The following is a 27149-nucleotide window of genomic DNA, read 5'->3' as shown; positions in this document are numbered from 1 at the left end:
TTGATTTGATTTGATTTTACTTCGCTTTTTATGCCACTTTTGCCTGATGAGAATGAGTGATTATATTTTCGAAGGAACACGAATCGCCTCTATTTTTTAAAAAGAGTAATAGTAATTTTTCAACCGTAGATGTGACTTTTCAAAAAATGAAACCCAATCACTGGAACATGCCTCACACTTTTTTGGCTCGCGCAGAGCAAAGCAGCATGCGAAAACAATAACCGATCCAGCTGGAGACTTGTAGCCAGTCCAAGGACAAGAGCGAATGAACTGTCCCGCTGCCAGAACTTCCGGCATTTCTCCCTCGGTGACAAATGGGGCGAAAGTTTCTTCTCGCACCGCTTGGACAACCTACGTGCACTTTGCCCGAAACGATTCCGCGCAATATAAACCAGTGAAACCTAATTTCACAGCAGGCTAACAAGACTATTTAAGGCAGCCGAACTGTCCACTTTATGCACAGTAAGGATACTTGTGACTGGACCTACAGTTTAAAGCGGGATCCGAACAACTATATGAATATACACCGGGTATCGAACCCTGGACCCCTCGATTACAAGGCGACGACGCTACCACTGCGCCATCGGGGAGGCCCTGTTGCACTTTGAGTTACTTTAAAGATAGTTTGTTTACTCACTGTGCGAATTAAGCCTTTTGTTTTGGGTGGGGTGGGGTGCGGGGTTGCCACTCAGTGGCGTATATGTGATATCATTTTGAATGTTCTGTTTTTATGGGTATGAAAATTTGTACATGTTACCAGTCATCAAACTAAACTGTTGCTTTGTGGTTCTAAGTAAGTGAGAAAATTGGTTCTAACGTGAGTCACTAAATCTTATGATAACATTTACATGGAATTTAGAAACACACAAACTCATGCACAAAAGAGCTATCGAACTAGTAACACTAAAAACCTGACCAATTATATCTATTATTATTATCTATTGCCAAGTTCAAACTTGCAAGTTTCTTGTGAACACCTTAATACGTGTAAAATATCAGCACTGTACCATGAAAACTTATGTGGAAAACAGGCTGTTAGATTGAGATGAACTCTTTTCCTTCTCGGCTCGGCGAGGTTGGTTAGTTTCAGAATGGTGTCCTGTAGTCCACAAGGCCGCATACTTTTCGGCAGAGGATTCTTTGATGACTTGGAACGATTAATGGATAGGAATGATTTTTCAATTGTGTTTGGTACATAGTTAGGAAATGGTTTTGCTTTATTGAAACCAAGTAAATTATATTTTACTAATTATTGTTTTCTGGGATATCAGCCTGTTTTTAGAAATGTACATTTTACTTACAATTTTGTGCATGGACGTCCGCAGGAATTTTTCCAGGGAGGGGCAAGCAAGTTATTTTTTTCCAGGGGAGGCAAAGGAGGCATATTTTCCCCCATAGTGATGCCCCCTCAAAAAACACTATTTCAGTCTGAAATTATCATGTTCCTTCAACGTATTTATAATAATTAACATAAATTACTGTGGCTTTAATGAAACTATGTGTGAAATATATAATTTTCAGGTGGACATTCATTTTTCAGGCGGGCGGAACCTCGGCCCCCCTTGCCCCCCCCTTCCGGACGTCCATTATTTTGTGTAATTCATAGTTTATAACGATATTATTTTTTTAAGTATAGTATAATAACTTTAAATTACTAAATTTCTATTAAGAAGATGCTGCATGCTGTATTATTTATTTAAATTATTGTTCATATCCTTTTTCCTTCTTTACATGTAGGATTTTATCTTGGTAACACACTACTGGAATTTTCTGTTTCCCAAAGTGGTAGTAATAGTACGTTTTTCAAGATGTTCTTCAGGCACTAAGACGTAACTGAATCATATTTAAATACGCTAAACTTTTTTAAAATAAAAAAATGCAAACTACGAATCTTTAAATATAATATTTAACATTTTAACGATTTCTTTCTTGTTTCCTAATTTCAAAATATGTAGGTAGTAAATATCACAAGCCATGGCATAAGAAGAAAATATCGAAGGACGCACATAAGATGTTGATGCTTGGTAGGGAGGGGGCGCCAACGCACAATCTTGCAACGCAATATCTAGCTACGGGGTTGAGGGAACTAGTATGATACAAGGAGAGCCAGCGAAACCTGAGCTCTTCAAACTTTTCAAATCGCCTTTACATTTCCAGCAGCAAAATCATGGAGTGACCCCCCCCCCTTCCATAACATCCCTCACAAATCCTAACAACACAGGCCTCCCCGATGGCACACTAAATCAATCCAATTCAAATCCTAACATATTAAAGAATAAGCTGTCATGAGTCTTAAGGACACAAGTACAAGGACACTTCTGGATTGTAACGAATTTATGATATCAGTGATCTATGATATCAAAGTCAATGTTATCGTTGTAACCCAGAAGTATCCGTGACAGTAGAACATACGTGTATGTAAAATAAAAATTTCTATTAGTGTCCTGTTAGCGCAATTTGTCGATATATTAAGGTTTTATGCTATTAAATATGTCGTCAGCCTCAATGACGCGTAAGACGCTAGGAAGCCAGAGATCACAGGTTCGAAACCTTGTAATGATTGACTGATTTGGTGTTTTAAGTCCACTTTATGCACAGTAAGGCTAATCGGGACTGGACCTACAGTTTAAAGTGGGATCCGAGCCAGTTGTGCCTCCACCGGGTATCGAACCCGGGACCCCTTGATTACAAGGCGATGACACAATCACTGCGCCATCGGGGAGGCCCCGAACCCTTGACATGTACGTGGTCTCCCCAATTGTGTAGTGTTAACGTCGTCGTTGTAATCAAGGGGGGGGCTTGTTCGATACCCGGTGGAGTCACATAGTGTTTCGGGCTCCACTTGAAACCGTAGGTCGAGTCCCGATTAGCATATCTGTGCATAAAGTGGACTTAAAAGAGAAACTCAAAGCAATACCTTGTCAATCATGGATGTATGCACTGTGTCTCTCCTCTCACCGTTTAATCAATTCATCTTCATCGTCGCGATTAACGCTAAAGGTACAAAAGACAATGTGAAATAACAATAATAAAAATGGACTAAATATGCTGGAATTTAAAGTGTAGATTCCACAAGAAACTTCAAGCTCTATTGAAGAGAATCATTACCAATGAATGAATATTGCTTTAGGTGGCGTTCGATCTGCTTACTCTAGACTTAATACAAGTAACGTCCCATATCACGAGCCGGACGAAACGACGCTTAAATATACTTTTTTTTTGTCCATTCCCTCGTTCGGGAAGCTCGTCTTTTTCTGCTCACTCGCTATGGCTCCCTTCGATGCTCTACGGGATTGATTAACGGCACGAGAAGCGAAGTAAATCCTACGGAATTAAAAGAAATTACAATTTGGATTTATCGGTTGATTCCTACGCGATTTATTGGCGGTTCTTGAATTACGGTTTGCCGGGAGGAGAGGCACGCGGCAATACTACGGGAGACGACTTGGCAACGTCGCAGGAGAGCACGAGAGAGCGGCTGCCAATCAGCACCCGACTCAGAAGTTAAGCGCAGGGTTGGCAGTGGCCGTGTAATTTTGCGTTGTTCTGATTTACTCTCGTGGCTAGATTGGGCGTAACTGGTAAGGTACGTACTTACGAGGTAATTTCATGTGAAGTGAAGCTGGTTTGTAGTTTATCCTTTATGTTTGATAAGAAGTTTTGTTTTTAGATAAAATTAGCAACATGCCGGGGAAAAAGATCCCTCCCAATATCTTTACAATATTTGATTTCAACTAAAAACATTCTATAATTTGTAATAGCCAGTACATCGCTAACAATCAGTGGCGGCCATTAGGGGGGGGGGGCAGTTGCCTCCCACTTTTTGCCACTTTTGCCCCCGCATTATGGCCTCTTAATGTTAAGCCTTATTTTCCAAGAAATAGTAAACTGTCCTTGCCCAGTTTTGGCACCCAATCGCCGTTACGGTTAACAATGTTGTATAATATTTCGCATTATTGTTTTATTTTTATCATATCGCATGTTCGTGAAATGAAGCGTTCATTGCGTTAAGATTTTCATACATGACGTGTTTTTAATAATCAGATAGTTACCGTCACATATAGATATGTACGTCGTCATGACAAATTTGTACACATCGTCAGATTATTTATAGTTAGTTAAGATGCGTAGGCTATTACGATGTGAAGGAGAATACCCAAAATAAGTTATTGAAGATACGTCGTACCAAAATAAGTTGTAACCATCTATGAAGTACTAAAAAGAAGTAAATTGAATTAGAAAATTTGTAAGAGAGATTGAAAGAATGGATAGGAGAATTCATAGCATAAGTGGTGTGCGTATGTTTTTTTCTTTTTGTTATTTAGCGTTGCTATTCTACAACGTTTGGCTAATCGTGACCGATGAAGAGGATGAGTGATGATATGATGAGGTAGATGAAGATAAACGCACAGAGAACAGCCATGACCAGTGTGGATTCGAACCGGGGACGTCTGACGTCGTAGTGATGTGTGTCTGTTTAAATTTAGTTTTGAATTTCGTGTTATTTTTCACTGAGGGTTATATAAGGAATGATGAAGGTTGGCAAAAGTGACAAGAAATAACAAGAAAACGTTCGTGAGCTGTGCTAAAGGTACCATCCCGGCATTAGACTTGGTGGAATTCAGTGACGAGAGCGACATAAACTTAAAACAAGTAACAGACGTAAGTTCTGGAATTTGTGTAGCTTGTCGGTGCAATGGTGGTGTGTCCTTACCGTGTGAAACACTTTTCTCGAGCCTGGTAATTTTTCTAACGTGTCCTGGCAACCATTCTCCCAGTCGCCCGCCAAACGTGTCGTCTGCTTGCCGCCCGCGCTCAAGAAACTAGTAGTCAGTCGGCACTCGGTTGTATCCCCAGCTGGTGGGATTGTGTTCGACGTATCGTGTGCAAGGACAACGTGCGCTGTCGTAAACTCGTCGGACGATCTGACAGACAATCGACGATAATCCGTGTGCAACTTCGAAGCAATACAAGCAGTGTAATGGTGTGTAGTGGTACATTTTTATGAACCCAGTGCTACCAGTGAATATATTGATGTGTATTCCCGATAACTACCTACCTTACAACGTTGCAGACATACCTATGAGAATAGGGGATGTTTCACCTTTGACCAGGTTCGGATAAAAGGTCAAGTTAACTCGATCGAAAGGAGAATACCGCGCGTGCATTTGATGTTTCAGTGTTTTGTGTATTTTAACCGTGTATGTCGTAACTGCACTATAATTTTACGACAAATTTGTTCTTGTGGTGTAGTAATGGGTTACTAACGTTGTGTGGCAAATTGTGACGATAATTCTTGGAGCATTTGATTGGACAAAACAACATGGAGAGTGACGAAATAACTAAACTTGTCGACGGAATATATAAGGTAAGGAATATTAATAGTTTGTTTTAAAGTTGTTTTTTTTTAAGAAAATAAAGAAAATTGACATTTGACCTCGAAATTACAGCTGGTCTAAATTCGTAATCATATCCGATGTAAAAACACACATAACACTTACAATAGTTACGGGAAATCACTCATATTCAATTTGCCATTTAAGCATATCGTTCTTACATGGTTTGCCCGTCAACAAAGCACTGGTTCGAATCCCGGACAAAACAAAAATTCTTGTGACTTTTACCATTCATATTCATGTGCCCCCTTCGTTGTGGTTCACTTAACTGTACGTATAAGGGCGTGAAAACTGCAAACTTTGTATACGTATGTAAACTATGTGTACGTTCTGCCACAACGTTTTGTGGATCTCGCAGACAGATTGAATATAACGTGTGTTCAGAGTTCGATGTATTTCAGTAAAGCTCATCATGATTAGGCTGTGTGTGTGTGACGTGGACATGGCGAACGTTATTTTTATCAAGATTGTATTTGATATAGTGCAACTATACTAAAGGGTCCTAACTTAGAATTATTTGTAAAGTATGACAACTGTTATCTCATCGAGTATACCACCAGTTCGTCATAATTTTCGCGATTATTTAAAGTGACGACAAATAACTGAAACAGAGTAAGTACAATAGAATTTGAACTCCATACTATTCTTGGGAAATTGAATTAAGTGAGTTTTACATTTATATGGACCTTCGGGTATGTGTATTGTGTACGCAGTATATGTCTGAGGAATCCCTTGCACGATATACAGTCTTTTAAACATACTTCCACAGGCACATTAGCTAGTGACCTGCATGTACTTTGTATAAATTTGTAAACTTTACTCATTGATTCTGATGTCGAATAATTAAATTTTAACATAAAAGCCATTTTCATTCGTTACAATTGTGTTAACAAAATGAAAATACAACGCCAAATATCAACCTGTGTGACTTAGTGTGTCGATTCGAAAATCCAAGTAATGTTCGTTATTAGTCTGACGCAGTGCAGGCAGCAAAGATTTTCAGAGCATGAAAATATCCATTAATTTTTAATGTTGTTTTTAAAACAGCATAAGTTGCCATATTCAGCAGTGTACAGTGCACACCTTTAATGATTCAACTTTGAATATACAAGCGTCCTAGGATTTAATTTCTGGTGTAGTAGTTACCAAATGTCACGAGAAACTTGCATACCATGGAAGTGTAGCAGAACCACTCCAGATTTAGCCTTTAAACATGTTCAAGGGCAACTTTGTTGAAAGAAATATACCCTTGAACGCAAGATCAAGACAAAAAAGTTGAATATCTCCTTCCAAAACCAGTTTATCGTCAAGCATAGACGAAATTGACCAGCTGGAAAGATAATTTTCTGTATAATAGGATCTGTATGGGTTTGTACGCAAATTTATTAAAACTTTTACGTCAAATACTTCATAGAGGACTCTATTCTAACTGTGAAGAACACACCTACCTTATCGACAAAATCTGTGATTTGTGATCGGTAGAATGGACCCAATGTAATTTGTTTAATAAAACACATCAGAAACATCAGATTGATATAGTGAAAATCAATAAATGTACGTCTACAATGGTGTTCACAGGTCGTACCAAAGTATATGTTCATGTTCAAAAGTCGTTCGTGTGCTCGTAAAAATTGATGTGAACGATGCGCGTGTAGATTACATAAAATGGGGTGATAATCGAATGAATGATTTACAACCAGAAAACATTAAACTAGAGGTAATCCTTTAAGGTCGATAATCGGCAATATATTAGCTGACAATCGGAAATATGCCGAATGAGATTTTGAACCTCTATTTGTAACACATGAATACAAGCAAATGAACTAAGCTTTGTACCTTTCAATGACAGAAAATCTGTGATTTATTCATCAAGCTGACACTGAAGAAAGATTGTGCAATTGCGCAAACAACCTACACCCAGAGAACTAAATACATCATATCGATTGATGTACCAGAATGAATCTATTGATTCTTCAAAGAATCAGATTCACATTTGATTCATTTGGGTGCATTTTTGTATGTCGTGAAAGAGACACCAAAGTGTATCATTTGATTCAAGTGAGGATTTTTCTCAGTCGAGATGCACTTCAATGCACCAGTTTATGTTCCTTGATGCACCTTCCTGCATCTTTTTGGATGATGCACTTAAACATTTGGTTTGAGCTATGGAGTTTATGTAGCTCGGACAAATCAAGATGCATCAAAACGCATCAACTGATGCATTGAAGTGCATCTCGACTGAGGGAAATCCTCACTTGAATCAAGTGATGCACTTTGGTGTTTCTTTCACGACATACAAAAATGTACCCAAATGCATCAAATGTGAATCTGATTCTTTGAAGAAGCCATAGAACACACTTTAATGCATCAATAGATGCATTCTGGTGCATAAATCTATATGATGCATTTAGTTCTCCGAGTGTAGGTAGCTACAGCAAAGAAAAAGACAGAAATCTATGAGCTTTTTGTTAAAAATGAGAATTTGAAGTATAGCCCTATATGAGATGTTCTGTGTGAGTGCTCCTTAATGAATTTCATTAATCGTTTATCTCATCGTAGTGTTTAGTCAAAAGTGGCAGAAAAACTTCGTAAAATAAGACAAATAGAATGAGTACTTTCAGTATAATCGATGTTTAACTGACATAGAATTCGATTCCCGATGGATATACGTTGATTCAAATCCCACTTTAAACTGTAGGTACAATCCCAATTAGCCTATCTGAGGATAAAGTGTCCTTCAACAGTTCTTTTCAACTTCGTGAGGTGGCAGGCTAGATTAATTTATAAACTCAGTTTGCGTTCAACCGACGTATTATTGGAACATTGAATGATTTCATAATTTTGTTTAAATAGATGTTCTTTTTCGGAAATAAAGCAATATAACTTTGAATAGACTACAGCCGGATTGCGCACACTTTTCCGGTTTTATCAGTGGTATCTGATAAGCCGTTGACAAGCTGTTACAATGTACAGGATTGCGCACAAAAAATAAGGTGATGTTGTCAGATGTAAAATGTTCTCAAGCCGTTCTCACTTCTGTTGTGTTTGTTTGTGTGTTTGTGGACTTACACGTGTTTTTGCTGTGTTTAGCCTAACCTAACCTATCTTGACTTGCTACATTTACTGGTCAAATTATATATTTTTTTTAATCCTTAAGAGATTTACTATTTTATTTCTAGTTTCTCTCTCTCTCTTCTTGTGTAAAGAAAAAAAACAGTTTTGCGCACAGAATTTAAAGCTATCAAAGTGCCAACGTTGGATCAAAATCTGTGCGCAAAACAGGTCAGTGAGATTTGTGCTCAATCCTGCATCTAAAGTGTGCGCAATTCGGTTGCGACGGTTGAATAACGTGATAGATGAACTTATGCTGCACATCGGGACTGGTCCTACAGTCTAAATTCGTATCTAAACCCCTGAAATGTGCTCCCACTGAAAATCAAACTTTGAAACTCTCGATTGCAAGGCGATAGCACAAACCACTGCGACATAGTTCAACGTCAGAAACAAAAATGTAAATATTCACTATTATTCAGAGACGATTTTTATTGTTATGGAGAATTACGGATCATCAGGCTAATGTCGACTGTAGGCAGGGGTGCCCTTCCCCCCCAAGCCCGTGAACGCATCCCCCCCAAAGTCGTTAATCAAAATCCGCCAAAAGAATTGTTCATCATAAGCCCCCCTCCACACACACACAAATATGGTTTGGATAAACATGCAGTAATTGATTTTTGTTTAATTTCATTTTTAAAATATTATATTTTCAAAATACGTAAGCTGAGAAACCAACAATCAACAGGCGCATGAAATTCGAAACCTTTTATTGCAGTTGAAATTGAAAGAGTAAAGAAAGAAAAAGCAAGGATAACGTTCATGTGTTTACTGACTAACCTTATATTAATACGAACAGCACGTCCCATCTCCCCTTTCCAAACCAATTCTAAAGGCATAAGAGGTTGTGTTTCATTTCAACCCCATCGCAGCGATAACCTACGGGTAGGTAGAAAATATGTACATAATATCCATAACAAAAAAGAATAATAACAAATTAATCAAACGAAACGATCCCCTTTTTGTGTAAAGATATATAGAGTTAGTAGCTACACTATAACATTTTGTCCCCCCAAATATTCCCATGACGCAGGCGCGTCATGAACCGCCCCCCCCCCCTGTGGACACCCCTGACTGCAGGTATTGTTATTGAAGTGGCGGAAAATAAGGAATCCCGCATAAGAGATTCGCAAATAGTTCGCCTAGTTTTCTCACCTTCACGATGAGCTAGTCGATATCGTCCAGTAATCTAGAGACTCGCAAGTTCGATCCCGGGGTTACGCCCCATTTCAATGTATTGTGGTTGAAGTCCCATTCATCCCATTTTAAGCTTTACCATCATTACTGGATAAGCCTTAAATATTGACCAGTTTCTTAAGGAAGTAAACATATTAAATAACAGATTCATTTATGATTTATATCATTTTATAACTTAAGCAAAAATCCAATTAATGGCCTTTATACGGTGTGCCATAACTTGTCCAGCGTCTCGCTGACTGAGAGCGTCGAGACAAATCACAATCTTGTCAACGAAGGTTTCGGGTTTTAGTCCTTGATCTAGGAATTGGCATTCTTTCTGCTCCTCTCTCCACAACATCATCATCCATCCTGAATTAAAGATATAAGATACTAGAAATTATATTTGTGGAACTGTGACTTAAGATTGAGATATTGGTAAGACATTTTGTTGGTTAGGAATGGTAAAGAGCAGAGGCGTATGTTTGGGGCTATCTAGGCTATCTGCGAAGCCCAGGCTCAGTGAATAAAATACAGAAAATGTGCATAAAAATGTTCATTTCAATAAGAAGATGAACCTGATTTCTTAGAGTAGTTGGAAACATTGCCCACTTTCTTTGAATTCGCGAGACGGCTGGCCCAGTGCCGGCGGGCAACTCCACGGGGGTGACGGGAAAGCTTGACAGGGCCCCGATCAATGTTGCAAACCAATTTTTCCCAGCATGTAATTTCCCCAGGATCGGGGAATTGTGGAGCCAAACTGTTGCAGGAAAGAGAACAGGGTTGCATATGGCTGGGGAAAACCCTCCGAACTTCTTCAACAGTCTGGGTTAATGTTGCAAACCAATTTTTCCCAGCATGTAATTTTACCAGGAATGGGGAATTTTGAAGCCAAATTATCACAGGCAAGGGGAAAGTGTGTCATATGGCAGGGGCAAGATTGAACGCTTGCAGAGGAGTTGAAAACGAGGTCGTTGACCTTCAAACAACTAGAGATACAGTGGGGAGTAGAAAATTGTTGGCTAAGCGGGAATGAATTTATGAGTGCATCTAAAAATTACCGAAATGACAAGTACCAGTTCTAGTCTAGATCGCGTCGAGTGGTCTTGGTGCGTGGAATTTATTTAGAGGCAGCTTGTGAATACAGTAGTGAGTGCATTGTATTTTTGTGAATGATATGTTCTGTGTTGTGTAGTGAACTGAAATGAGGGACATAAATAACAAGCTGTCTATTCGGCTTACGAATGACGATAAGCTCCAAATCGTTGTGGATTTTTCTTCTATGTCCACTTTATGCACAGATAAGCTAATGGGGATCGGATCTACAGTTAAAGTGGTATCTAAACCACCATGTATCGAACCCGGGACCCCTTAGTTTCAAGGCAACGACGTTACCACTGCGCCAACTAAGAGTACCAGAACTTAAAATCGTGAAAATAGGTAGGTTGAAAGTTTTTCATTCTTGTATATAAACCTACGTACTATTTCACAATATGGGCCTCTTATTTATGCAAATAAGAATGAAATTCTTGAAATCCTTTCCTTACTGAGAGTGTACATTTCCATGTTTTATTTATGAGGTATATATTTTTAATCACAAAGTCACATCACTTCAATCCGCCACCCCAAATGAGTTAAAGAAACAAAAACACTCCGATAAGGAAATTTTTGTCCATTCGAATACTATGATATGGTGCGTTAGCCCAGGTTCTTAAGCCAGTATACGCCACTGGTAACGAGACGAGAGACGTTTCTGTAAGACGAGAGCGAGGCGCTTAGTCCCGTTGGAGACTTTGTACAGTCACGGACACTTTTTTTTTCCATTTTTAGCTCACTTGCAGCGATTTGACTTCATCTAAAAGAAAAATTGCAAGCTCGAAAAAGTTGAAGATGTAGAACAAGTCACCACTCAGCCTTGTTTGAAGCCAGCATAATTGGCATTTTTGAGGTAAATCTAAATTATACTAGCTACATTTTGCAAATTTTACCCCATCTATTTTTTTTGTATTTGTTGAGTTTCTCAAGCGTCTAAAATTGGAAAGCCAAGCAAAAGTTCTTTCAACAATCCAACGTTTAGGAATCACCCTGGGTTGTAATGATCTCATTGAAAGTCAATGGAGTTGTTACAATCCAGAAGTGTCCGTGATTGAATCATATGGAAAAGGTTACGTAATCCAATTTTTCTTTCTCGCCGACTTCTTGGGACATACCAAACGGTTATCTACCTAATTATATATTTTGTTCCGCCGACCTTCATGGCAGAGTGGTTAGCACATCGCGCTACGACGCCAGGGGTCCCGGGTTCGAATCCCGGCCTGGGCGTGAATGTTTGTCAGTGTCTATTCATCAACTGCATATCATCACTCATCCCCATCTTCGCAAATTAGCCAAAAAGTGGCACGAAAAGCGAAGTAGAATAAAGCAAACCAATCGTATATTTTGTTGAACAGTAAGTGCAAAGTAAGTCATTACCGGCGGTGTCTGAACGAAACGTCAAACTGAAAAAAAAATATTGATGCTCTGAAATTTTATGCAATGCCATACTGCATATGTTGCTTTCACTAATTATTGCGTGGCTCTACACGATAACAAGGCATATTTACAAATCTCCGTGGCGGAGTGGTTAGCACAGCGTCCCGTCCTGGTCATTGGTGTTCTTTGTGAGTGTCCTTTCATCAATTTCATATCATCACTCATTGTCATTGTCGCTATTATTAAAAGCGACAGAAAAGCGACGTAAAATAACCTAAAGTAATCAATGAATTAATTATAAATTGAGACGAGATCGGTGACGAGTCAAAAACTTGCCACTCGTGACGAGTCCTAGATTTTCTCACTGTAATCAGTGGCGTGCTCAGGATTTTCGAAACTGGTAGATTACGTATAATGTTTTAGTGGTCAGGAGTGGCGTCGCGTGTGGTTCGCATACGAGTGTTCAGTAATGTTTTTGTACTGAATGCAGATTTACTCCTCTCCTTTGTAACTTCATATTCAATTGAAAAAGCGAGAATAACAGTTCAATTTATTTTCAACAATTTCCCCCCAAAATCACGCTATATTTGAAGTAATACAAGACATGCCTTGTAGCTATATGCTGCGCTCTGGTGCCAAATATAAGAAGTATTGTCGCTTGCATCAGTGTTCGCACAGCGAAGTGAACATCTTCGGGATATAGTGGCCAACAGCCCCTTAGCTGTCAGCTCTATGTAACACGCACAGCAATTGTGTTCAACGCCCTCCGCGGAACACCGTGAGAGTCAGTGTTACCAACTATCTACAAAAGTTATCAGACGTGAAAGAAGTCGTGTCAGAGTAAATTTTGTGTATACGTATATTCGTACATCAAACATAGTATTTTTAGGAATATATATACGTATGTGTGTGTGGCATTTAATATGTACGTAATTTACGACATATACATGGGTGTTCACGTGCTCATGCGAACATTATCAGGCGACGCGTATGGTGGTCAGTCCTAGTTTTGCCATCCTTTCCTGCATACGACATCCTTTATTTAGTAATACTGGCCCAAAGGGGGGATTATGACCCCTCCGCCCCCTTGGGTACGCCACCGAGTCTACTCTTATCTCAATACTATCCTAGTGTGGCGGGGGTTATATCTGGGATCGAAGCCTGTGTTGGGCAAGCAAATGCTTAATCCGATATAATGCTTCGTACAGCCGCAGTCGAACAGCACTTTTAAAATTTCACACATTACGCTTCGGCAGCAGCGACAGGTCTACTTAATGGTCGAGCGACGAAAGTAATTGAATCGTGGGATGTGAACTTGCGTAGGTTCTTTTTTCTTTTCCATACGTTCGATTTAATTCTTCCTGGTTTGCATAATAAGAGGATAACCGTCTTGCTGTGTGAGCAAGTTTCCCCAATAAGGGAACCTTATCGAGCCTGGTGTGAGACTTCGATCAGCGAGGCGTTCTCGAGACGATATCCAGAATGAGATACGTAAACGTGTCTCCCCATGTCGCTTGTAATCAACTGGTCCTGTGTTTGAACCTCGGCGAAGGCACATCGCAGATTGGTTCGGATCCATCTTTAAACTGTAGGTCCAGTCCCGATGAGCCTGTTTACGTATAAAGTGGACTTAAACTTCTTGAAACACACGTAAGATTTGTTTTGTGTCTATATGTGGACTTTAAACAATGAGACGCTTGGGAGCTGCTTTATCTTCATAGGTGGACTTGAAACAAGCTTTTTTAATTTGATTATTATTATATAGCGTCGCTTTTCTGCCACTTTTGACTAATCGCAACGATGAGGATGAGTGATAATATGATGAAATTGTGAAGCTACAGAACACTTAATCCGGGACCCTCTGCCGATTTCCATGGCAGAGTGGTTAGCAAAGCGTGCTACGATGCCAGGGCCCCCGGGTCCAAATCCAGACCTGGGCATGTGTGTTCTGTGCGAGTGTCCATTCATCCATTTCTTCGTATCATCATCCATCTTCATCTTCGCGATTATGCAAAAGTGGCAGAAAAGCGAAGTAAAATAAGCAAAAATCAATCAATCCAGGACTCCTGGCGTCGTTGCGCGCTGTGCTAACCACTATGCTATGGAGGTCCGTACAAACCTTTTGGGACACGTGTGAAACTTGTTTAGTCACTATCGAGACGTCAGCTAAGCTTTACAAATGAATTTTTCTTCGGTTAAAATTCTCTTGATAAGAACTGATATTGTTTATTATAATCAAAACGGCTCCGTAATCAAGGGGTTCTGGTTGTGTTTCCCGTGAGAACTCATTTTACAATTTAGGATATCATTATGTCCAGTCCTGTTAGAGCCGTTCCACTTGAATTCAACTAGGAAAACAATATCCGATTTTCATGACTTAGATCTCGGTAATTCTTAGTATACACGTATCTCTTCACCAGGTAAGAAAATTTAAATTTAAATATTTTCGTGAATCCATTTCTGAGTTTTCTAATAATTAAATAAATGACCAAAATTAATTGACTCAGATGTTTTTCGTTTAGAAACCTGACTTTGCAACTATATTAAATCTTGAACAAGAATCTGTCTTTTGAAATGCAACATGACCTTTTTTTGGTAGGAAAACAAATCTCCACAATTTTTAAACAGACGAAATTTACAAAAATCTGCATTTTCAAAAATTTAAGAAATATAAGGAATATTATTTTTTTCATATACCATGATGAAGTGTATCAAACCGGGTGAAATTCATCAAGGTTCAATGGAATGGCTAATAATAAAAATATACTTTAGGATTTATGTTTAATTTATTATTGTAAATGAATGTTATATCGTCGATTGTTTATGTCATATGAAGCTATTCTTTGTCCGCTGTGAGAACGGATTCAGTGTGAACAAATATACATGCCTTGTAAAAAATGCTATTGGTACTTCAATGACAGCCTTGCAGAAATCTTCCGCGTGAGAATATAGTGCGTGTGATATAGCCATACCACTCAATGTAGGTGCTAGACTGAAGTTGTGCGGCTTTATATTATGAACTGTACAGCTGCGATCAATATATTCATGGGCAAAGTAACACATAGGAAGGGAAGCCACGTGCTCTTGTTCACATAAACTTCGTTGTTAGATTGTATGGAGAATAGTTGGATTTATGTTTTTACAATGCGATATCTTTGCGTTACATTATACATTTACGTTAATTATGCAATGAAGAATGTGCAGAAGGGGCATTCCAACGTTATGTGTGCGACATTTTACACACACAATTTAAGGTTCTAGACACGAGATTGGATTAAAATATTCTTAATGAACTGATTTCATAGAATTATGAAGTACTTTGTTGTGTCTGCTAACAAATAAAAAAACTTGAGTATGTTGGCATAGGCTGAATGCATGAAAAGCATTAACAAAAGTGCGTTACGTGTGTGACGCTTTAGAAATGCAGCAAAATTTGACTTCATTTGTCTGTGAAGCATATAGGTTGCTGATGCTAGAAACTTTTATTGGTGAAATGTGCAAATTATATGCATTCACAAAGATTTAAACCTTAATGCATGTAAAAACAATAATAATTGCCATGTTATTTCATTTTGTTATTTACATGGAGTAGGACTAATTTTTGTAGTTAGGTTTCTGCAATAGATTTAGTTATGAGTTTTGAAGCAAGTTGGATGTATTGTCCAAGACACCAAATCTTGATGTGATCTACAGCACTTTGAATAAGAAGTAAAAGGAGTGAGTGCTTCTGAAACACACCGTTACCACCAGACCCTTGCGTTGAAAGTTAGAGACAAAATCTTTCCGCCCTGTGCTTTTCTTCCGACCGATAAATATACAACGTGGGAAGTAGAATTGGGTCGATCGTCAAATGCCTCGCTTTGTAACAGGCACGAAGTTCCATGGAGCAACAATAATTTAACAACAGAAGCTCGCTTGCTTCTTCCTGACAGTCGTGGCTTATATTTTATGGCCTTGATTACTGTTGACCAGGGGCGTAACTATGATTTCACTTCGGCGGATGGGGTTAGAGAGTTTTTTTTTAACTGATTGCTTGAATGAGGTTATTTTCTGTTGTTTTTTTCACTTTTGGCTAATCTCAAAGATGAGGATGAACGACATAAGCGTGCGCACGGGGGGGTTAATCATGGACATCCACAGATTTTTTCCACGGAAGGACAAGCAAGGTATTTTCTCATGGGGTATATTACCACAATAATAGTGTTGGCCCCTGAAAAAAAAAAACACTCTTGACTTTGAAATTATCGCATTAATGTAAATTACTATTACTGAAATCAAATTATACGTGGGAAATATATACTTTTAGGTTCACATTTCTAAGGGGAAGGTGTGGCCATCCTTGCCCCCTTCCATGTCCCTACATTATTATACTTTCACCTAGAAATGTAGTGTAGAGGAATCTTATCGCCGCTATTAAACGATATTATACGCTTAAAGAAAATCAAGTATTTTCAAGCTGATTAAAGTTCAAAGCAACCACGGGGCAGGGGGTTGCAGTGGCGTAACCAAAAGGATGCAATTGGCATTGCCCCTTCCCAACCTTGCACAGAAATCAATACAAGGGGGGCAAAGATTGAGGTAAAAGAAAGCAAGACTAGTAGAATCTAAGAGTAGCAGGACAAAATGTTTTCACGGCTTTCTTGCATTATTTCTTCCAGTCGGCCAAGAGCACCTGCAGGGGGCACGAAGGGGCAATAGCCCCCCTCGATATCAAATGTTATACAAATAAAAATACATATCATAAAATTCGCTCGCAGTATCTGCTTTTCTTACAGTCTTGTAAGTTCAGACCCATAGCTAGGGGACGGCAGGCGTCCGCCCTGGGCGCAGAACGATTTCAGTTAAACAAAATTGTAAAGAGAATGCCTTAGCGTCCCATGAAATTTTTTGTGCCATATTAAATCAATATTGTTTTCAGTTTGCAAAAATTTGGATCTAAAAAATTTCATGCTTGTTTCGCTCGCAATTTCATTGTTTTCTGTGATGCATTGTAAATTACTAGAAAGAGAATTTATAACTACTAAGTACATCAGACTCTAGCTGCTAAACAGTTTTATCTTAAATGCATGAACACAATAGTTTGGAGGAAAAGGAGCGCAGTACATTACAAAGACAATTTATTCATTCGTTAAGGTGCCTCTATGTTGCTATATATATATATATATATATATATATATATATATATATATATATACACACACACACACACACACACACACACACACACACATATATATATATATATATATATATATATATATATATATATATATATATATATATATATATACACACACACACACACATATACCCATCAATGCAATGAAACTAAAACAGTGAAATAAAATGAAGTTTTTCTTTCGCGACTGAACTTTCATCAAGGCCTTTGCCCCCCCCCCCAGTAAGGCTAATCGGGACTGGACCTACAGTTTAAAGTGGGTATCGAACCAGGGACCCCTTAATTACAAGGCGACGACGGGAGGCTAGGATGAACGATGATATCATGAAATTGATCGAGGGACACTCATAAAGAACATACATGCCCAGGCCGGTATTCGAACCCACGACCAAGGCTTGTTAAAGGTCCAGGAATTTTAAATAAATTCAATTCCGGTCCAGGAGAGAAAATCAGCAAGCGTTAATGGGTTCTAAACCGTAAATAACCTTTTTTATATGTAAACTATTTTAATTCGGTCCAGGACGTCCAGGAAACTTTTTTCAGGACCAATTTAAATACGGTACAGGAACCTTTCTTTCAATGAAACGGTATGCAACTTGGGCCCAATTTAAATCGTGCGAGTAAAAAGGTTACGGTCTTGTTGCTGAATCCAATAGAACCTATTAAAATTATTGGCTTCCCAGACCTTTATCAACCCTGCCCAGCATGGGCGTAGGGAAGGGGGGTCGAACGGGTCTGTGGACTCCCCCCTGGAAATTGACATCGTTCATTTAAAGATACAAGAAAGTCCAAAGTTTGATACTCTTATTGTTAAGAACAGAAATAAAGTTCATTTAGTTACCATTCGAACAGGATAATCAAAGTAAAAATGCATTGGGTCGAAAACATTGAGTGAAAAATACAGGAACAAGGTTTATATTCTACCATTTCATCCAAAGAACAAATGGTTTCACAGATTTCAAAATTCTAATAATTACAGTTGTACGTGAGAGGTCACACAACACACTTTATATAAAAAAACAACTAACATTTAAAGTCTTTTCTTGAACGAGACGTGCAAAGGTAAATATCAAAATGCATTCAGATACTAACTACATAAAATGCAAAAGAAATAATGGAATATAATTGTGCTTTTATTCACTCGTTTCGTGGATCGAGTCTCCCCATTTACATAATAATAATAATATTAACCATTATTATTATTTTCAATAAAATTTATTTTTGTTAGTTTTTTAATAACATTTATAACCGTGGTAATAATAGGATTTATCTACTTTTCAACTTTTATCATTTGCCCGACTCCCTGCAAAAATTTCTGGCGACGCCCATGCTGGCCAGGACGCCTGGCGTCGTAGCGCGTAGCTAACCGCTCCCCCACGGAGGTCCACGACAAAGTGGTACACATTTGTATGCTTCCATTACGGAGGCTTGTGTACTTCAGGCATCTCATACCACTTTACACACTGAGACTTTTTGTTCCGTCAAAAAGTACGTGTCAAGTTTGTTTCAAATCCATTTATATAGTCAGATACGTGACGGTCTCTGAGTTTAAAAGTGATATCCAAAGCACGTGGAAATATGCTTCGACGAACCTGGAACCGCTTGATCACAAAGTGACAGCATTCTCCACCACGCCACCTTTGGCCTCCATCAAAATCCTCTTGAAAAACTGATATGACAGTCCAAATTCTGCAAAATTACAATTACTGCTTAGAATTCCGTCTAGAGCATTCAGGCGAATCCTCATATGGTTTCAGTGGCGTACGCAAGGGGGGGTTACCGGGTTTAAACCCCCCCCTTGAGCTCTTGAAATATTATGGAAAATGCTGTAGAAAAAATTAAAAATGGCTAATTTATCACAGTCAAAGATCTGCGACAGTAATAATAATAATAATAATAATAATAATAATAATAATAATAATAATAATAATAATAATAATAATAATAATAATAATTTGGATTATTATTCCCATGCAGCATGAAGAAAAACACAACATTCCAAACACAATCTAAGCGGCCGCAAAGTTCAATTTTGCAATTTTCTTTTGCAAAAAGTCGCGCAGTGACTCTTGCGAGAATTGTGAAAATTCCTTGCTTCGTCCTTATTGCAAACGTTCTTCCCGGTACTGATTTCACATCCCCTTGTGAACTCTCAAGTGATGCTGAGTCTACATCCACATCATTAAATAATGTCGAAGAAGTCTTTTGTGAATCACCTAGAAGGGATAAATGTGTTGGAATGTCTATAAACTTACTTTACAACGAAAACATAGACTCAGTGGAATTTAGCAACATGTATTCTCGCGCTTCATCATCACCCTGGGTGAGTTCCATAGGTAAAGGTAATGTAAATTCCCCCGTGTATATAGCACCGTGCCATGAAGTCACACATAGTGGTGTGGTGGGCCCCAAAGATTCTTGATCTCGAACTATTTTGCAGGTGATGTGATCAGCACCATGCTCCGGCAGCCTTCATCCCCCAAGGTTGCTCTCAGATACCCATAGGCTGGGTGCGGAGACAAGGCTGGATAAATTCCAACCAATTCCGGGAATCGAACCCGGATATCCCACGAAGTTGTCAGACTAGACCAGCGCGGCTCCTTGAATGAGTTTCATATTTCGATTATTTCAATAAATTTAATATATTTGCTTGTTTTTATGGATTTTCTTCACACTTAAAATGTCTCACTTATCATATACAAATAACCGTTGACTAGGCAATTATTTTGAAACAAAAGAATTGTAATTTTGTTCTATTTCTTTCATAAATAGCAGCTGCATTAGTAGTAATTAAACTAATTAATTAATTATAAGAATTATTAATTAATTTATTATTATTATTAATTAATTAAAGTATAATAAAACAATGGTAATGTGAATTTGTAGAAAGTTTTCGAGATAACACCCCCCTTGATGAAATCCTGCGTACGCTACTGTATGGTTTGCTTTAGCTGTTGTCTAAATGTTCGCAATAGTTTCGTGGCTACGTAAGCCTATTTTCCATCACAGATTTATAGACAACAATGAAGTCACCCCTCAAATTAAAAGCTTTTCATTTAGGAAGCTTGGAAAAGTTAATAACAAAATAACTATGGATCAATATATTTACTGCATGAAATGTAAAATCTAATACAAACAGTTGAACTCGACATCAACTCGTCAGGCGGATGTGTAAGTCTTTTTCCAAGGATATATAGTAATGATAATATCATATTGTCAGTGAATAATAGTATAATATTATTACGACCTCACGTGCAAGCAGAGTAGAGCTCCAATTACCCACGCTGGAATCCAGACGAAAATATGCATTTCTACTAAAAAATCACCAGGCAATTAACACGCACCACCACTTTTTAAAGGACAAAGTAATGATATCTAGTAACATACATTATCCCAATCTGCGATCCAACAACACCAACAGTATCCGAGTACCAAAATGTAACAAGTCAAGATACGGATCAGAATCCCTGTCATCTCTGGCAAGTAAAGCATGGAATCAACTGCCTGTAAATTGCAGAAAGGAGAGAAATTTGGCCAAATTTAAACAAGAGATTAGGACAATCTATGAATACTGACACTGTGCCTCATCTACCTCATTGCCTCCTTCATATAACGTAGCTGCAAAAATGTTTATTTTATTCTATTTCTTATATTTTTCAATTATATAAATTTATAATATTCCATTTTATGTATACTTATAAACAAATAGCATAACTGTATATTAATTCATGTAGGGCAAAAAGCTGTTTTTGTAGTTCAGAATGAATGTAAAGAAAATTGTAAGCTTAATTGTAACCCTACTTTAATAATAATAATAACTTCCGACGCCTGTCTGTCCCCCTTCCCAGTCACCAAATAAACGGGAGGACTTAATAAGGTAAGTTAAAGACTTCAGCCTCCTGTCCTTTTTATTTGCCTGTGCAACGAAACACGAGCCGAGCTTGTAAGGGCAATACCGGGCGCACCACAGCTGTCCCGGAAGCACAGATCCTTGTTGCGATAAGCTAGCAGCTTGGCCATAGTCACACGTCCTTTGTGTGGGCAAATGCAACAAGCTGGTGCTGGAGAGATAAGAGTTTGCAGACATGGACTGTTACAGTGAACAAAAGCATGTCAAATACCACCATTTGCGGGCATTTACTTTACAATGGTAATTCGACATTATCCTTCTTCCCGGGTTCGAATCCCGGCCTGAGCATCAGGCACGTATCTAGAACTATGTTTCGGGGATGGTTCGAACCAAGTCTCAGATAGTAATAATAATGTTTACATTGAAATAATTATATTTAATTAAAGTTATATTAATCATAATATTAATTAATATTGTATTGTCATTATTACAGGAATAGGTAACAAGACTACATAAGAACACAGATATAACAACACGTATTCATTATCTATCTTACGTATTGTTCAGATCGCCAAAAAAAAAGTATAAAAACAAGTGCCTTCGCAAGGAAATTATTGTCAAACCGATAAAGAATTGAATATTTATTGAATAGCAAAAAAGGATGTTAGATACAGTTGACGAAAAGTAAAGTTCTTGATTTATGCATTATGCACTTTAATAGCACCCTTGCGTATAGTTGGTTACACGGTGCAACACCAACTCGTCCACTTAGTTGATTTGGTGTCAAGTAGTGTATTTGGTGTCTGCACCATTTGCACTACGTTTTGGAGCAGTGTAATTTGTGTAGTATGATCGTGTGGTGCGTGCTAACAAATCAAATAAACGTATAAAGCAGCAGGCAGGCATTTGTTGAATCTTCTGAACTTGAACACTGCTATTCGTCTACTTGGTCGAACGTCATTTCCTGCATCAGCCTGACAACGGGATACATCTACACTATATGTAGTGTCTAAAAGTGATGCGAACTAGACGAAGCTAATAAGTAGTTGTGTGTATAAATCTTCTTTGGTACTATCCTTCAAGCCGCATGATCCCAATATAATTCTTGCCTTCCAATAAGTTCGGCGGAAATAAAAATCCCTCGAGTACGCAACAAATTCTATACAAGTATGTTTTCGTAGAAATGTTCAGCGAAAAATTCAGGCTCGACCAGGACTCGAACCCGGAACCCCTGGCCTTGTAGCGCGCTGTGCTAACCACTCCGCCACGGAGGTCGACATCACTGAGCTACCGAGCCGTCCTGGCGTCACCTGATTTTACGCTATCGCTGTTTTACCTGTGTTTCCTACGTAGTATATCTCCTGTACATGCCTAAGATACAATGACTATGAGGGGTCCCGGGTTCGAATCCTGGCCTGGGCATGGATGTTTGTGTGTGTCCATTCATCAATTTCATCATATCATCACTCATCCCCATCTTCGCAAATCAGCCAAGAGTGGCACAAAAAGCGAGGTAAAATAAAGCAAATCAAATCACAATGACTGTTTTCATTATTAAATTTTAGTACTTGGTAAGTTTTTCGGGGAGGGGGCGTCCCGATCCCTGGACCCACCACCAAAATACGTCCATGCTGGGCATGGGTGTTCTTTGTAAGTGTCCCTTAATCAATTTCATGATATTATCATTCATCCTCATCGTCGTGATTAGCCAAGAGCGGCAGAAAAGCGACGTAAAATTAGCCAAACATATCAATACTGATTGTAGTGGGAGGGAGGAGCGAGCCCCTTTACCCCCTTCTTGGTGTCGCCGCTGTTTAGCAGACATCTCTTTTCGTCAAGGTGACTTTATTCAATTCGTTAAGCCTAGTTAATGAGAGACGTTCTTGATTAAGAGCTGCTCAGGAAAGTAGAAGTCATTACTCTGGGAGAAAGAGAGAGAGAGAGAGAGAGAGAGAGAGAGAGAGAGAGGTTATTGCTAGCTGAGGAATGAGAGTCCGAGTCGCCGGGCTAAAAGATGAGTTGCAAGAAGTTCACGAACTCAAGCCTGTTGAGTCAATTTCATTAGTTGATTAAGTAAAAAAAAAACAGGAAGAAGAAGTAACTTTCGTTCGTGTTCTTCTACTGCCTTATTCCGTATTCTTGCACGTTTTGGAACTTTCCGGAATTGAATTAAATTGATTTTTCTCCTTCGTTTCTTTTCCTCCTTCATTCCCGGATAGAAACTGCAAAACATGCAATTTCTGAAATTGAAAATTCTCTTCTCATTGGAGTAACGTGCGAGCTATTCACGTTCCTTACGTTCTAATTACGTTAATCTGGTTTTATGTTGCATCTCAACTTTAAGATTTAATTTAGCCATATAAAGTTTGTGCAGTAATTATACGAGGGCGTCAAAGAAGTTACTGCCCAACGCAGCGAACGGAACGACATGGAATGTCCTGCTAGCCTCAGATGCACATAAAGCAAGTCATATACATTTGTGGATATATTTGCGTATCAAAGCAGTTGTAGTTTCTGGCATAAATCCTCCTCTTTCAACTTGGCTGTTACGCCACTGGAGGAAGTAGTCGACGTGATTGGTTGTCTTTCCTACGTGTCACAGCAGGCGCTCAAAATAGCCTATCAGACGAGCATGTTCTCGAAATCTTCCCGAACTCTTTTGCTATTGAAGGCAGGGCATAACGCCATTCGCTTGTAAGAACCAATCAGATGAGCATGCTCTTGTTATCTTCCCACGCTGTGATGCTATTGGAGGCCGGGGATAAGGCCAGGCGCTCGAAACAGCCAATCAGACGAGCATTTTCCTGAAATCTGCCCGCTCTCGAATGCTATTGGAGGCCGGAAGTAACGTTGGCCGTATTTTTAATTCAAGAGTGGAGAAGGTTGAACTGCATAATCTACATTTATCCCTTGATATTATTAGAATTAAATCAAGAAAACCTCGTAAAGGAGTTCATGTAACACGCATGGTGGGAGAGGATAGAAAAGTTTATAGAGTTCTTGTCGGAAGCCTGATGGTAAGAGGCCAATACGTGGATACTCATTTTGGAAGGGTTTGGCAAACTTTGTTTTAAATGCACTTCATGCTCAGATGGGCTGATCGGGACTGGATCCGAACAACTCTGTACTTGTATAAGGAACCTAACTCCGACACTATCGAGTCCTCTACCCCAGAATTGAGTAACTAAACTCACGACCATGAAATTAGGCGGGTGGCCATTTCTCTGGCCTGTATCGAATTTTCAATTCACAAGATCACCAGCTCTGTATCGAATGGGACTCTTTAAGTGTCCAAGACGCTTAAACTAGACGACGCAGTCCGGTTGACTTTGCCACACACTGTGCAGAAACCAGCGACTTTTGTCCCGCTCTCGCTTTGCTTTTCCCATATGTGGCACCAGCGCAATATTCCAAGCTGCCTATTTTCATGGCTGCGTGTTTAGTGTGCACTCGCGGAGATAAGTGAGCGCTCCTTACAATGCGAGCATCCCGCCTGCACACTGCAACTCAAGGCCAGTAAGCAGCAGAGGAGACGCTTGCGTTGAGAAGTAACTGCTGGGATAGATGCCATCTTTTCACTAAACCGCTTCCTGTTTCTTCAGCCATGATTACAATGCCACACCGCACTGCCACTTTCGAATCGGATGATGAGAGGTTTCCCACTACACGAACGCGACCAACGGAGCCTTCTGCCCAGCTAACTCTCCTCTTTCCGGCCTCTGTTACAACTTGACAGTACCGCTGCTTAGTCAGCACTCCACACGTGCATTCGGAGAGCTCACAAATACGTCGGGTTGTCTAGGTTGCCCTACGCCAACTCCACCACTGGTCAGTGTAAGTGTATTACCTAATCCAGTGGTTCTCTACCTTCGTGAGCCACCAACACGGCAAATTCGTTACCTCGATACCAACAATTTTACTCGTAAATAGCTTTCAGTTATATATATAAATTTAATATTAATAAGCCGGACCCTGTGGCCGAGTGGTTAAAATATCGCGCTGCGACGCCAAGGGTCCCGGGTTCGAATCCCGCTCGGGCTTGGTTGTTTGTGAATGTCCTTTCATAAATTTCATCACTCATCCCCATCTTCGCAAATTAGCCAAGAGGCACAAAACGCGAAGTAAAATAAACTAAATCAATCAATCAATTAATATTAATAAATAAATTATGGCGTCATCATAGGTTATTATGTCTAGGCAGGGTCGACGATGAGGTGGGGGCAGTTGCCCGCCATCACTTTTTGTCACTATTGCTCCCACACTATGGTAAACCTTATTTACCAAGGGAAAGTAACTGTCCTTCCCCCCCTCCCAAGTTTTTGAACCCAATCGCCGCCACTGTGTCTAGGTTTAAATTAGTCGACAACGACCGGCTCTAATGCAATATTATAGTATCCTCTGGTCAGTATGATTAAATTGATTTGGTAAGTGTTGATTTGCATTGGCATGTTCTGATTAATCAGAATATTTCCACTTAAATATATTTGTTAGTGAATATTGCTGTGCAAACTAAATTGACAGGGGTGTCCGTCCATCAACCCCAAAATTTGTAGACGGAAAACAACGCGCACCCCCGGTTAGATCATCTGACAGCCCGCCACTACATTCACTAAAGCATTTTCTGTTATGGCAGTGAAAACCAGACCAAAAGGTCATCCTTCCAGGTGGTTGCCAGATCTAGCTGCAAGTCGCTTCACACTTCCGGCCCTAACTCGAGAACGACCTCACGGTTGTAATTCAAATTTGTAGGCTGCAAGGGTGAGAGCTCCCCCCCCCCCCCCATCCCTTCATCAATTGCATCTGCAAGAAAGAATTTACTCTTTGTCGCTGGTGAACCTCAAACGAAAGGGCATCTTTACAGGTACTTGCCAGCTTGGGCTGCAATTCGCAAACTTCAAGAGAACCTCTCGCGGCCCGGCGGTTTAGAAACACTGATCTAATCCACTTGTATTAACAGTTATCGCCCGATCAAGCCTAGAATCGCGGTACGATTTGGTGCACACCCACTTGACACAATGGAGACAATATTATTGACACAGTATACATCACTGACCTACTTCATCCGCTCGAGCTTTACTGGCGTCGAGAGCCACTTCCCACTACCATAAGCAATTCGATCTTCAAGAACCTGTCGTTAACATAGGTTCGCTCGGAGCAAATACATTAACTGTGGATATGAGAGGAGTACCTTAATGGTTTGTGGACATCATTGAGGTGAAGAATTTCCAGGATAACCGTTGAAACGTGGAATGTCAAGGGCTTTCCAAAGTCTCCTCGAGTTTCTTTGCTCTTCACTTCAAATCGAGAAGTGTCCTCCATCTTAAACGTTATTCAAAGCTGAAAGGCTTTTCTTGGGAGTTGCATTGTGGTATTGTATTACTTTCTGTGCAGGAGAGAACACATGAGAAATGAAAGGAACGGGAGTCAGAGAGAAAGATGGAAATAGGGAGAGAAAACTAAAGAGAAGATAAATAAAGAAGCGACAGAGAGATAGAAGGATAGAGGGATATATATATATATATAATGAGAGAGAGAGAGAGAGAGAGAGAAAAGAGAGAGAGGGGGGAAAGAGAATAGAAGGAAAGATGAGAGAAAAATAAAGAGAAGATAAAGAATCTACAGCGAGAAAGAGAGGAATTAAACAAAATGAATGGAGAGAAGTGGCGAAAGAGAGTAAAAGGAAAGAGTAATAAAGTGTGAGGAGAGTGTAAGAGAGAACAAAAGGGATATAAAGAAGCCTGAATCAGAAGGAGAGAGAGAGAGAGAGAGAGAGACCTAAGAAGAAAATTAACAGTCGGCGGGGGAGAATATAAAGGAAAAGATAGTGGAGAAGAGAGAAAATTACAAGAAAGAGAAGGGGATGAAACCTTTAAGCAAGCCAAATTAAGATAAGAGACCCAAATAAAAGAGAAGAGAAGTATAAGTAAGAAACAAATGAACCTCTCTATGAGCTCCATTGTCCATA

The 27149-nt window shown here is 39.3% G+C and overlaps 1 protein-coding gene across 3 annotated transcripts in view; it reads left to right on the top strand.

Annotated features, from left to right (window-relative positions):
* The first annotated feature begins 4843 nt into the window (after window positions 1-4843).
* Window positions 4844-27149, top strand: part of IRSp53 (Insulin receptor substrate 53 kDa) — a 774518-nt gene continuing 752212 nt past the window's right edge. For all 3 annotated transcript variants that reach the window (XM_083125425.1, XM_083125426.1, XM_083125424.1), the window contains exon 1: window positions 4844-5368. In XM_083125425.1, the coding sequence (XP_082981551.1) occupies window positions 5324-5368 (45 nt within the window). In that variant the 5' untranslated portion in view covers window positions 4844-5323. The remainder of the gene's footprint in view (window positions 5369-27149) is intronic.

The sequence above is a fragment of the Lepisma saccharinum genome, chromosome 7 (assembly GCF_977018435.1).
Source record: "Lepisma saccharinum chromosome 7, izLepSacc3.1, whole genome shotgun sequence".
NCBI lineage: Eukaryota > Metazoa > Arthropoda > Insecta > Zygentoma > Lepismatidae > Lepisma > Lepisma saccharinum.
The sequence above is the reverse complement of the archived record's forward strand: the minus strand, read 5'-3'. Positions and strand labels throughout refer to the sequence as shown.